The sequence below is a fragment of the Ammospiza caudacuta genome, chromosome 3 (assembly GCF_027887145.1).
Source record: "Ammospiza caudacuta isolate bAmmCau1 chromosome 3, bAmmCau1.pri, whole genome shotgun sequence".
Taxonomy (NCBI): domain Eukaryota; kingdom Metazoa; phylum Chordata; class Aves; order Passeriformes; family Passerellidae; genus Ammospiza; species Ammospiza caudacuta.
Window position 1 is genome coordinate 112,376,716 of NC_080595.1, and position 14,144 is coordinate 112,390,859.

Genomic DNA, 14,144 nt, shown 5'->3' on the forward strand with positions numbered 1-14,144 from the left:
GCATGAGGCTGATGATAAGAGCTTTGTATGTCCTTGCATGGCTTGTACATTTGGGAATGGGAACAGACCTGCTGTCTGGCCCCAAATATCTGAGACAAATCTTCTGATTTTTCTGAAATTCAGACAAGAAATCTATAGTAACACATTGTAACTCAAAAGAAAATAGAAATTACTGGACTGATTCTTTGCAGTTTTTAACTTGTTAAATGTGTTGCATATCAAAACTACCAGCATCCAATAAATGCAGTTGGAAATTGCCAGTAATTCAGAACTGCCTCTGGAAGAGATGTTTCCATAACCCATTCAAACTACCCTGGCTGCTGCTTAGGTGTGGAATTTTTTGACAACTAAGCAGTTAAATAATTCCCTGGTAAAATCATAGGCCTGAATACCATTTACTGCATTTACTGCAGCTGCACCAAGCTTTTACATCTTTTCATCAGAGCAATGAAAAATATTTCCTGTGTCGGATAAAACTTGCAATACCTGCTCTGATGGAAGGAGCTGGATGGAAGCACTGGGGGATTGATGTAGTTTGTGCTCTGATCCTTTTTGGTAAGGTAGCAGTGTGCTGGAGAACTGATAGAGTTACATTCTGGATGCTTGGCCTCTGCTTCACCCCCTCTGGACAAATCTTTGCTGGAAGTGAAGCTTGGATCAGGCCTGTGAAAGCTGATAGTGCACCAGGGCTCACCTACAATAGAGCCTTACGTAGGGACGTGGCTGCTCCTTTTCTGAAGCCATCTCTTCTTTTATTAATGGGATGATGTGCTCATATTCATTTCTATATCTCATAAACCTCAAACTATAATGACTTGGCTTATGAGGAGTTCATAATTCAGTGTCTAATGTTCTTGTGTGTAACTCAAAGCCTCTGCTACTTCTGACTTGTGAGAAAATGATAGGCCAAACTAAGTGACTCATTCTTTGCAGTAAAATGAGAGTGTACTAATTATTTATCAGTATCTTACCCTTAATTTGGCTGAAGAAAGAGCTGATTTCATAATACACAAAAGAGCTGTGTAGACACTAAAAACCATTATAGTCAGAAAGGTTCCACCCAGATGTAAGTGATAAGTCAGTTTTATATGACAGAAAACAGTAAATGCATGAATAGATTTCTAAAGCAGTGCATATAAAATATATAAATATATATATATATATATGCATCCATATATATTTCCTCCTACTCACTGCCTTCTACAATCTTTATCCTAAATTCAGCTCCCAGAATCTATTTTTTAAAAAAAACAGCATTATATGAACAAGTTATGTTGTCTGTTATGTTTGGTCCCTTCTAGGGATCCCATGGGGGTATTTTTGTAAAGCAGAGGGATTTTTTTTTTTTTTTTGGCGGGCTAGCTTATTCTTTCCACGAATACCTAAAAGCAGAGCTGGAACACCAGATGTGTGGTATTTACTCCTCAACTTCTGTAGCCTCTGAGCACCCCATATCAGGTCCTGGGGCAGGGGGTGAGGTGGAAGGAGATGGGGAAGGCACGTCCCAGTGGCTGCACTGCCCAGAGCGCCTGAGCCAGGTGGGATCTGGCCCATCCCTGCAGCAGTTTATATCTGGGTTAGGATGGAAATGGCTGCAGGACACCTTTGCTCCCTTTGTATTGCAAAGTTTCCCTTCTGCTTTGCTGAGCCTCAGCACAATAATCTTCATCTGCAAACTAATTGCTAATTCTAACACACCACTAAACCCAGACAGTAACTGGGAGGGAAGGATTTGAATGCTTTAACACATTGAGCCTCTACTGAAATTGCTACATCTAGAGTTTGACTTTCTGAAGCACAAGGCACACACAACTTCTGGAGTGAGGGATGGCACAGGCACAGAAATCAGGCTCTAAAGCCATAGATTTTTTTCTACTTAAAAATTACTGCAGGATTTGTCTGCCCATTACATGTTTATCTCATTACCCTGGGCTCAGTGGAAAAAATTAGACACTTCTAGGGCATATTTTTTCATTCTAAAATAGACATCTAAATAGGTCACATGCATCACAACTTGTAAGTGCTGATGTTTGGAAAGCTGATTTTATTTCTACCCTTTGGTTTAGCATTAGCAGCATTACCTCATTACTGTGCTCATAGCTGGCAGTATCTTCTCTTCCAGAGCCAATGGTCCTGGGATAGAACTTGTTCAAACCACTTGCCTATATCAAAACTATGTTTTCAGTGAGGCTGAAAAACAATGTTTTCAGTGAGCTACAGGTAACCTCAGCCAAGATGATCCATTTCCTATTTTCCCAAGAACACTTATTAAAGGGAAATTATGTTGCCACGAGGTGCTAGAGCAAAACAATTTTTCTGCAAATCCCAGAAGCTTATAATTGTATAGTTAATAATGCATTATTTTGGGATGCATTTTGGAGACACAGTGATTATTCTCAAGTTTTTGGCAGACTTTTATAACTGTAATGCATAATTACAATGCAATGATTCTTTCTGCCACATGCAAGTACACTTAGCCCATGTCCTTGGAAACTTGCCGGTAGTACTTGTACTCTAAATGTTTGGTAATTAATGTGCCTAGTCCAAAAATTACATGTAAAAATTTGAAATCAAAGGAGTAATAACATTTAATTCTCTTACAGTTAACCTTCCAGTTATTTGAATGAGTGCTAATTAGATCTAAAAACCATAAGCATACTTTTACAGTAATTATAATGATGATTATGTTGTAATTACAGTTGCAACAGCATAATGAGATTTAGTTGTTAACCATTTCAGTCCTTCATGTAGTGCACATGAAGCAGCTGCTGTGGGAAAATTCCCATAAAACTTACCCAAAGGGCCATGGAGGTGTTGGCTGTGACTGCTCTGGAGCTGTGTCAAATGCCTACAGAGAGAACTGGAGGTCACCACAGAAGCACACTGCTAAGAGCAGCTTCAGAAAAGGCGAGTGTTTGATCATGTCAAAACCCTTCCCAAAAGGCATCTCTGTGTCAGAAGGGGAAGATAAAACTGCTCATGTCTGGCAGCTCGAGCTGCCAACAACCTGTGAGCCAGAGCTTTGGCAGTCCTGAAACAGGATCGGGGCAGAAGTGTAGGGAGAGACTTCCCGAAGGCTGGAGGACACAAAGTCCCTCCAGGCAGGGATGGGGATGAGGAGGAGGTGCCATTGACCCCTTCACCTCTGCCTGCTGTCCCCACCTGTGCCAGCACTCCCTCCCTTCGTGCCTTTTGGCTGTGTCAGGACTTTCTGTAGGTGCCACCTCATGCTCGGCGCTGCTGTGTGGTGCCCTGTGAGTCACGCCAGGAATGCAGGGCGAAGGAAAGGGAGTAGGGATGACACCAGCATGTCAGCAGCAGGCTGAGGCCCTTGGAACTGTCCTCCCATGCTCCATCCAGCAAATCATCGCCCTCCTGTCCCCCCTCTACAGCCAGCACCCCGAGGGACAGGCTGAGAAATTGTTATGGGACCCAAACATTGCCATTCCTCTGCTCCTGAGCTCCATCAGAAGTGGTCACATCACAGGCGCTTCTCTCACTCTCTTTTGGCTCCTGCACCACTTTGTACCCCACACATGGTGGGGGCTGCTGAGGCAAAGCTCTGCTTTTCTTCCCATTCCTTGACTGATCCAACAGCCAGTGCACAGGCTCTTTTTCTCTTACCTTTCTTAACAATAACAATGTTAGGACTTTGAACAGCTACAGGCAGGACAAACACCCTTCAGAAAAGCAGAAAAAACATCACTGTTGCTTAAAGCACCGAAACCAGCCCGGCTGCAGGACTTCCTTCTTCCCTGTCCCTGGTGCTCCCCGCTGCAGAATGAGGGAGGGAACAACAGAAACGCTGAAAACAGGGAAGAGCAGAATTATTTGTTCAGAGACCGATCCTGCCCTAGGTACCAGGAGCTTGTCTCCTCCCCTCTGAGTTTAACCCCACCCTCTGTTTTTTTATGCTCGGGGCTATTTTGGGCAGGCAGCAGGGCTGCAGCTCTGACAGATGAGGATACTGTACCAGAGCACAGCAGCACTTGTTGCTCTGAAGAACTACCGTAACAGGGACTGCTCCTCTGCTGCCTGCCTTCTCTTAATTCTTATTAATTTAATTGCCTGCAAACTTGTTTACTCCAGTGCTTTCGAGCTTTATCACTACAAGTGATGTTTTAACAGCTTTGTGGGAGCGGTTCACAAGGGAAACTCGCACGCCGGTGCAGTTGAAACCTCCTTTTGCCACTTAATATCAAGAGATCAGCTGGTAGCCTTGGGGGTGAAAAATGACAGACTCTATTGCTGCTAATGGGGAAGGAAAGGACCCTGAAATTGAGCTCTTTGTGAAGGTAAGTTGCGCTGTGAACTGGACACTGGTGTGACTCTCAGATCGGCTCAGCTTCTACTGAATAATCAAACTTTAATTTTGTGGCGCTGAGCGGAAGCGGTGCTGTGGCAGCCTGTTATCTCCTGCACACACACTCACTCTGCTTTCTTCTTTGTGACATTAGAATTAGGTAATGTTGTGGAGGGAGACTCAGGGTTCCTGTGTTTTATTGTTAATTCTCTCCTCCTGAGTTTGTTCTGTTATTCTTAGCCTGCTGCCTGCAATGTACTGTGTCCTAACTTTAGACTTGAGGCTGTAGGCTTCAGGTTTTGCTCTATGAAATCCTGACTTTCTTTTCCATTTTTGGGAAGATGGGGGGTACCAGGATTTGGTACCTCAGCAGAGGCTGTCAGGTCTGAAATGCTGATGAACCATAAAACAATAAGGACTGAGATAAGCTGTCAGTCTTCTGATTATTTATTGCAATGCTTCCCTTTTTTTTCCCTAAACTAATAAAAACTTAATCAGTTTTTACTGTCAGTTTCCTCAGACTGAAGCTCATTCTGATTTTATAGAAGAGTAACTGAGAACAGAAAGCAATTTAATGAAAATATAGAAAAAAATACCACACCTTTTATGTGGTAGGGTTTCAGAATGTTTCAAGTTGTGTATGACTTGGTCTTGGGCTGTGAAAACCTTACCACTAAAATCAGTGGCACGGTTGAAACCTGTGGCACATACAACCTTATTAATGGCAAACTTCATGCAAACTCAGTCTCAGTGAAGAGCTCAGATTTTTTGATGTTCAGAATGTTTTAAGGCCTCTACACACATTGAGGCTGAGATCCTCTATGCCCATGTAAAATAATGGAATGGCTTGGTTTGGAAGGGACCTCAAAGATCATCTTGTTCCAGTCCTCTTGCCATGGGCAAGGGCATCTTCCACTAGACCAGGTTGCTTAAAATCTTGTCCAGTCTGGCCTGGAACACTTGCAGGTGTTTGGTCTCTCTGAGCCTAATCCATTCCTGTAAATCCATTGGATTATTATAAATATGTGGGAGTTACCTCAGACCCTTAGCAAACAGGGCCCTGAATGATTAGGAAAGCAAATTCCAACCCCTCCCTTCTGTGAAGATGAGAGTGCATAATTGCTTTGTACTCCCTGATGGATATTTTGGGCTGTAAGTTGAAATGTCAGCCACATCCATGATGTGTATACACAGTCTTTTCACACATCTTCCAAAACCAGTCAGTTCAGGTGCTGTGAATGAGACTGCAGTGAGGTCTTTTTCCATAGCAAACAGATTTGACAAGAATTTCAGGTTCATAAGAGCCCCACAGATACTTTTTACAGAGAGCTTAATGTAATAAAATGGACCAGCATGACTCCATACAACCAGACACCTCACCTCTTACAAGTTGTTTCTACCAAATTGTGTTTAATGGAGATGTTTATGGGCTAAAAAATAGGTTTGTGATGTTGTTTGGTACTCTGTCATGAGTCAAATGTGTGCTGGAATGGAAATATGCAGCTACTGATTTGTTTTAGTGCTTGCACTATTTCACTGAGGCTGACATGGATGTTTGTGATATGTGGTTCTTTGACTGCATCAGCTGTTGAAGTGAAGGTCATTGCTCAGATTCATTGTGTGAAGCTCTGGATCTATAAGATACTGGGGAAAATGAGCACTGCATTAAACCAAGCCATGCCACCACCTGAAGATTTATAGCTCCAGAAAGAACATTTTTAGTAATGTGACTTCCTGCATAATGCATATTACAGAATTGCATAGAGACTCACATAAAACTCAGAGCTGGAACAGAAGAATTAATTGGTATCTTCCTGGAGACTTTCCATTTAGGTTGAAAAATTGCAATTCTTGATGTTTTGGAAAGGTGCCATTAATTTAATTAAAAGTTTAAAAGGTTCTATAGTAAAGCATGTGACCAGAGTATTAAATTATACACCTCAGAAGTTCAAAAATAAAAAGAGAACATCCAAAGGAGAGACAAGCTGAAAAATAGGAGAATGTAAGAGAGTCATGAACAGGTGAAAACTTTTCTGGAGGATGACTGCAAAGAACAGAATATTGGTAAGGTAAACAGGAAGGCTGATCCAGGAGATACTCTGCAAAAGAAAATAATTATTCTGCCAGTTTTAAGGCAGGAAAGAACAGAAAAGTGGGAACTTCTGGAGGACCATGAGATACTGGGACAAGTGGCAAATGTAAATATACTGGACCACACTTGAGGCAAGTTCTGACAGCAGAGGATGTTAAGATCAATGAGCAATTCCTCATTTGAGTTTTACAGAGGTGATACTTCACCCAAGGAAAAGAGTTCTGTCCTGCATCCCTGAAGGAGCACACAGAAAAGGCAGCAACAAGTGAGAAAATGTAGGGGAGTAGATGTGGCCTGCTGGAAACTGTATCTTCCACAAGCCCAAAAAAACCAGAAAGGGCTGTTTTTCACCAGCCACAGTGTCCCCAATAAAAGCATTTTCTGTCTCAGGTTAAAAAAAGAAAGGTGTTACACAATTGCTCTATTTCCCTTTGGTGTTTGTCAAGCAGGAGCCAGGCAGACAAGCAGGGAGCAGGGCTGTAACCAAAAGAGCTGCTCTGTAACCTAATGCAGGCTGGCTCGGGAGCCCTGGGCTGCACAGACGGGCTGGGCACCGCCAGGACACGGCTGGGCTGCTGTGGCAGGCACAGGTTAGGTGGTTATCACACCTATTTGTTATCATCCCCATTGATTTCACTTGTTTTCTAACGGTGCCCCAGCCTGCATCTGTGAGATATTTTTTTGTGAACAAGTGTTTGTTCTTGCAAGGTATGTGTTTGAGAGCAAACCCCCCAAATCTGGGGCAGGACACAAGGAGAGAGCGATGGTGGGAGGATGAGCTCTGCCAGGGAGGTGGTGCTGCCTTGATCAGATGTGCAGCTTGTGTGAGCAGGCCTTTGCTGAGCACTGAAACTCTCCAGCAGCAATTCCCTCTCTAAACTTGTTTGGCAGGGAATTGGGGGAGGCTGCCACAGAGGAGGGTTTGATGCGTGGGGAAGGGAACCTCGGGAGGTCGTGCTGCTCTGTGCTGAACCCAGCTTGTTGTAACCCAGGCTGATTTCAGTCCTCTGGGTGCTGGAGAAGCAAAGTGCTTCTGTATAAACAACAGTGACACCCTGCTGGAAGGTATATTTAGCTTTTCCTGGCAATCTTGCACCTGTATGCGTGAACATAATGGCAAAATTGAAATAGTGCTCTTATTGCATGAAGTAATACAATTAAAACCCATGAAGGGAGGACCACAGGACTTTTGTGGCTTTTTTTGTTTGCAGTGGAAACAGGTGTTTCGATGTGCATTCCTTGCCTTTCAGGATTAGAGTAGTACCTAATATCAAAAGTTAATTTGAAGGGAGATGCATTGTACCCATGGAAAACAAAACATGATGCAAAGAGGACTGCATGCTCAGAATGCAGTCCAGAAAGCAAACAAACCCACAAGTGAGCCAAAGTAAATTTAATTTAAAAAAATCTTTCTGCTTTTGAAACATTCTATAACAAGATATCTCTTAACCCATATTTCTGATAGACAAGAGATGGTGATATGGTGGTATGAGAATGTGTGGTGAGCTGGCAGGCAGGTGCTTCCAGAAGGAGTCATTGCTGTGGCACTGATGGATTAATATTATGGGTATGTTCATTGGTGTCCTGGGCTGGACCCAAATCAGAGGGACCAGTCAGCCAAGGGAGGTGATTCTGCCCCTCTGCTCCACTCTTTTGAGACCCCACCTGCGCTGCTGCGTCCAGCTCTGGGTCCTCAGCACAAGGAAGATGTGAACCCACAGGAATGAGTCCAGAAGAGGCCACAAATGGGATCAGAGGGCTGGAACACCTCTGCTATGAAAACAGCTTGGATCCAGGAAAACCTTATAGAACCTTCCAGTACCTAAAGGGGATAGAGACACCTTCCACAAGGGCAAACAGGATAAAGGGGGATGGCTTTAAGCTAAAGGGGGCTAGGTTTATATTCGATTTTAGGAAGAAGTTCTGTATATAAGGGTGGTGAGGTCCTGGGACAGGCTGCCTGAAGTTGTGAATCCCTGACAGTGTTCAAGACCAGGCTGGCTGGAGCTCTGAGCAGCCTGGTATTGTAGAGGGTGTCCCTGCCCTTGGTAGGAGAGTTGGAATGACATCACCTTTAATGTCCCTTGCAACTCGAACCATTCTAGGATTAGCTGAGCAAGAGCTTTTGCTTAAATGTGCAAGGCTTTACTTCTCAGTGTTCACCCACAGTCACACTGAGCACCCTTCCAGGAAATGTGAAGGTGCTGCAAGTGTAGAAATCAAAAGAGAACTCAGAGGCCTTGAACTTCCACAGTCTCTACTTCAGACATTTGACATGTCCCCATCTACAGCTGACTGGGCCTGTTAGGATTATGTCCAAAAGTGATGGCAAGATTTAGTACCAAGCTTACTGCTCTGAGTGAATGGGTCAGTCAGAGAGCCAGGACAGAGCAGTCACCCACAGCAGTGTGCTCCATCAAAGCCCCAGGAGCTGCTGCTCTCAGGAAGGTGTTGCTGCCCTTCTTGTGGACACAGTTATCCCAGAAATTATCTCAGGGAGCAGCAAGCTGGGTGGGGTTTTGTTTTGGTTTTGTTTGGTTTTGTTTTTTTAAAGTTATTTCTGCTTGAAAGGTGATTTCAAACCAGCCTTGGTTTGGATTTTGGTGAAGTGTTGTCACATAGCCTGAAAGGAAGATATAAAAAAAAGTGTTACACCTGTTACAAGCAATAATTCCCCACTGTTCAGGCTTTTGTGGTTTTAATATGAGAGAGTCACTCTGATAAGAAAACTGATTTCAGTTTCAGAATTTCAGGGTTATCACAACCAGTACTGGCTTTGCAAACAGGGAAAGATAACTTGGTAGGAGCCTTTTAAGCCTTTATAACAAGACAAGCTATGCAGTGTGTTTGATTCACAGACTGCCCTCAAAAAGTTGGTTTTGCTCATGATTAGAAATCAGAATCAGAAATGGAGGGCTCTAAGTTAATTTCTGTTTCCTGAGAAGTGTGGGTATTTCCTGAGCTCAGCTTGGCTTTCATACAAAATTATTCCTATCTTTAGCTAAACTTTCTAGATAAAAAGGAAATAACAAAGATAAAAAAAGCAGCACAAGGAAGAATAATGACACTGAAACATCTGGTCCAACCTGTCTGGTGCTCCAGGACTGACCATAACATTTTTTTGTTGCCGAGCCTTTCACATTTTGAAAAAGCTGCAACCACCCTACAAAGCAGATGTGTACAGTGTGTGCAGTCTCTGACACTTCAGCTGTCACCCTGGACGTGGTGGCAGCACAGGGTTTACTTGAATTTTTACCTTTTGGAGCTGCCAAGCAAGTGTTGGGCACCATGGTTTGTGTCTCTTCAAACTGCATTTGGTGAGGCAGTTCATGATCAGCAGCCTGAGTCTCCTCCTCCAGCATCCTGGCCTTGTGCTTTGCTATGAAGGTTACAAAATTTACAGGGTTTACCAGTAGCCTGGACAGCAGGGAGGAAAATAATTTTACTAGGTTTGTTTAAACATCTGTAAAGGAGTTTTGAAAGTTCCATGCAGGGGGACTCAAGTATTTCAGTGTAGTGGTTCTGCTAAGATCTTGTCAAATCAGGAGTGACCAGAGTGACAAATCAGTAACAACTCCACTTCTGACATGCTTAAATCAGTGAAATGCCATCTGGACTGCTCTTATTTTTGCTTCTCAGATTTTTTTTTATTAAGCATTTTCAATAAAATAATTTAAAAATAGTCAAAGGAAAAGCATCCATCTTGGCAAGAATTATCTTTGCTTTAAAATTACATCTTAAAAAATAATTCAATAAATTGCCATTAAACCACCTAGCAAATGTTTTAAAATTACAAGTTGCTTGTTTTTCCTTGTGATGAAGAAAGACAATACTTTAAAGAAGCCTTAGCCTGAGTTATACAACCCAGCGTCTCTGTGTCTGTGTGTCTGTTTTGTCTCTGAGCTTTTGGAGGTTTTGTTTTGCGTCAGGACAAGGGCCTCGTTGGTGGGAATATTAGAGACAGGCAGTAAATTGTTTAAGCAGGCCAAGTTTATAAAGTGACTTGGCAGGGATATATTCACTATCCCAGCCACCTTGAACTTGGTCTGGAATGTTGTTAGGATTGTCTGGGAAACTGGTTCTCAAGTTAAGAAGGGATTTCCAGCTGTGTGTCCTGCCTAAATTCAGTCTCATCCTTAGTTTATGGTTAAAGGTGAGTGATACCCTGATCTGCCATGGTTTGTGGGCTTTCCTCTAGAAACAGCTGTGACTACTTGCTTTTTATTAAACTTGATGGTATTGATATACATGTTACTTGTGATCAAAACATCTGATTAAAAGGAAACATATTTCAATGCTTTGTTGAATATGCATACTTTCTATAAAGGGGATCCATTAGAATAAATAAGAATTCAGAAACATTCCACTTGGGTCATAGCCACAAAAGCAAGTCAGTTTTGTACTGCTGAGTTCAGTGGCAGCACAATTAGGCCTAAGTGTATTTGAGATCTTGTTTAAACTCCACTTGCTAGCTCCTTCCTTTCTTTTGGCTCTTTTGAGCCACACAGTCAGATTGGGTAAATCCTGTGTTTTAATTTAACCATTAAGAACTGGTGATACTCATAATTATTATTGCTGGTACTTAGAATTAGCCCCCAGTGTGCCCTGGGTGCTCTATGTTTAGCTGCAGGTTGCTCTTTTTCCATCTCTAGCAGCTCCCATCCAGTCAGGCTCCCAGGTTGCTGTGTCGTGGTTCAGCAATGACAGTGAAGCTCCAGTGTCCTCAGGAAACTTTTATTGGCAATACATGGCTCTGCTGAGGCTAATCCAGTACAGCAAATGTCACTGGGATCGTTTGACATAACACCCCAAAAATACACAGGGACCCTTTCCAGGAGAGCAGCAGGAAGTACGTCTGCCCTGCTCCAGGGTTTCGTGTTGCTATCAAATCCTCCTGCCTGTTAAATAGGGTTTAATGGAAGGCTGTGTAAGGATTGTTTAGGAGAGCACATTGATCATCACAGCAACAGTATCATGTAGTTCTTGTGTGGCACATAATTCTTCAAAATGTGGCAGATATGAGCAAAATAATCCCAGCAGTGCTGCAGGGGTAACAGAAACATTATTTTGTTAGTAGTGTTTCCATTGTTCAGCAAGGAGCTCTGATAGATTTTTCAAATCACTCCTTTTTAACAGAGTTAGGCAGATGTTAAAGGGCTGTGACTTTATGTGTTAGTTTTTTACATGAATAATAGAAGGTTTCAGTGATAAACTTTTTTATAAGCCAAGGTTGACTTAAAGTCAGGGAGAATCTGTTGGGATAAGGAAGGGTTTGGTTTTGTGCTGGATTCAGTCTATAAATCTTACATGATGTAGGAAATGAGAGCCAGTACCTGAAGTGCTGTTGTAGGTTCTTTGTAAGTAGCTTGAAGTGATTTGTTTGGCATAGTAAAATTTCATGTGGTAATTTCCTTATTCCTTTTCCTTCCTTGTCTCTTGTTCTCCCCATTTTTTTGCTCATCTGTGTTGCTGACATGAAGTAAAACTCATCTAGATGGGGTAGCAGGAGTATATATGTACATCTGGAGCTATGAGTTTAAAAAATCTGGTTTTTGTATATCTGAGGAATTTAATCAGCATCATGTATTCCTGGCATGATTTTTATATTAAACTTAAGAGTTGGAAATTATTACACTGGAACAGAAGTAATTCAAAGTGTATCCAGCTGTGTTTTGCAGTTCCAAAGCCAGTAATTTTATCTCATAATACCTAAGGGTAGAACTTAATCTAACTGATTGCATTTACAACGTGTCATTGCTGTTTGTTGCATAACTTGATGGCCACTACACACATAAATGTAGAATGATGAGTTGATAGGACTTTCTTCTCTGACTCTCTTAAATTTAAAGATTCATAATAAATGAGTATTATTGAGAGTCTCAAGAATAATTTTATTACTTATTTTTTGAAGTGTTTATGATTTCACTCTTCTGTGTGTACCTATATTTTAATAATGGTGGTGTTCACTGGCTGAAGTCATCTTCCATGATTTAACACGTGTTCTTCTTTGATTCAGTGACTCTGATGCACCACAGAAATGGGCATGGGTACAGTGTCATGAGAGATGTGCTCAGAAAAGAGATTTGATCACAAAGCCCCCTGAGATGCAGTTCTCTAACACACCTTAGCAAAGCTTTGCCATGTTAAAATGGCCCCAGTGTTGTCAAAATCCAAATCAACTTCTTTTTTTTACTTTCCAGTCTATGAACAAATGAGCACTTCAACACTTTATCTTAATAGAAAGCAACAGCACAGCTCCCATCATTCATGCCCTCTGATTTTTATTATTTTTCTAATCAAACTGTGAAAAGGTTCCGCAATGTGAATTTTACATGCTAAGCTCAGTAATATTTCCAGGTTTTGACCCAAATTCTTCACAGGACTTCTTTACTTTTGTGCTTTTCTGCCTCCTTCAGTGACCCAAAGCGAGTGTTTCAGGCTCTCCTCACCTTGATAAAATGCTGATACCAGTCCTTCTTTTGTGCCAAGTTTGTGCACATGTGTTGCATCTTCTCTGCTTTTCCTGCTTGTTCTCGCACACAAATAGACTCCTAAATTTATACCAGTCTTGTAGTCCCCATGATTTCTGTGTTGGTCCCCAAATCAGCCTGGTTACTTCTTAAGAGATGTTGTGTATCTGGAACTCAAGGCTTCTCCAATTTTTTCCCCTGTGCACTTGATTTCCAAAAGACATTAAAATAACTCCTTTTTATGTATTTCTGCCAACCCTTCATAAAACTGAAATAAAGCACTAATTGGAATGCATTTCAGGAGGGCTGTGTTGTATTAATGCATCTGTAGGACAGTAGGAGTTGAAACTGCTCCTGCTGTAGCTACTCTGGTGTAAGGACATTCTATTAAGGAGGATAAAGGTGTTCAGATAGTGACAATTTGCTCTTCTAAATCCTCATCTTGATAGATGCTAATTTTGTGTGCAGTGCAGATGACAGAAGTCCATGGCATTCACCTCTATGTGCTTGCTGCAAAAAGTAATTAAAATGCTCAAGGCCTAATATTCAAGGCTGAAACTGATTTTCATTTACTTTAAATTCTATAAAACTTGCAAGGATATTATATGGGAGTAGTAAATTTCCCCCCCTCCCCCCTTAATTATGTAAATCCTGCTGTAAAGAAGCCATTTCTTAACCATTTCTGTTGCTTCTGTTGCATTTCATAGAATCCTAGAATGGTTTGAGCTGGAAGGGACCTTAAAGATCATGTAATTCCTTCTCCCCTGCCCTGGGCAAGTTCACCTTCTACAATACCAGGTTGCTCACAGCCTCATCCAGCCTAACCTTTAATACTTTCAGAAATGAAGCATCCACAACTTCTCTGGCCATTTTTTTTTTCCTTCTGGTCTAAGAAAAACATCTGACTCAGGTCACTGTTCACCAATATCTCAGGTGTTAAAACCTGTTCATGATTCTGGGAATGGGATTTATGCACAGAGGAAATTTGCTCGATTTAGGTGTGGCTTTATTTTCTGTTTCATTTAACCAAGAAGATGCCAAAGGAGACATAATATTTTTTATAACTTCTGCTGCTGGTAAGGACATAAATGTAATGCTCTACTTCTTGGAGAAGGGCTCATCACCTCCAAAGTGACTGTGCTGCTGCAGGCCTACAGTGAGTTCAAAGTATGAGGAGCTGATCCTTGTGTTCTCCATCTCAGAAATCTGACAGCTGAGTTCAACAACTGTCTCTATTGAGAAAAGACTGTTTAGCATCAGTTTTAAATGTTTAGAAGAT

At 41.9% G+C, this 14,144-nt stretch overlaps 1 protein-coding gene across 2 annotated transcripts in view; it reads left to right on the forward strand.

The window, feature by feature from the left end:
- CLIC5 (chloride intracellular channel 5) overlaps nt 1–14,144 on the forward strand; it is a 68,387-nt gene that overhangs the window by 14,575 nt on the left and 39,668 nt on the right. The window contains exon 1 of one of the 2 annotated variants that reach the window (XM_058802209.1): nt 3,969–4,295. The exons of the other annotated variant lie outside the window; for it this stretch is intronic. Coding sequence (XP_058658192.1) covers nt 4,233–4,295 — 63 coding nt within the window. The 5' untranslated portion in view covers nt 3,969–4,232. Of the gene's footprint in view, nt 1–3,968; nt 4,296–14,144 lie in introns of those variants that run through there. 2 annotated transcript variants of the gene reach the window in all.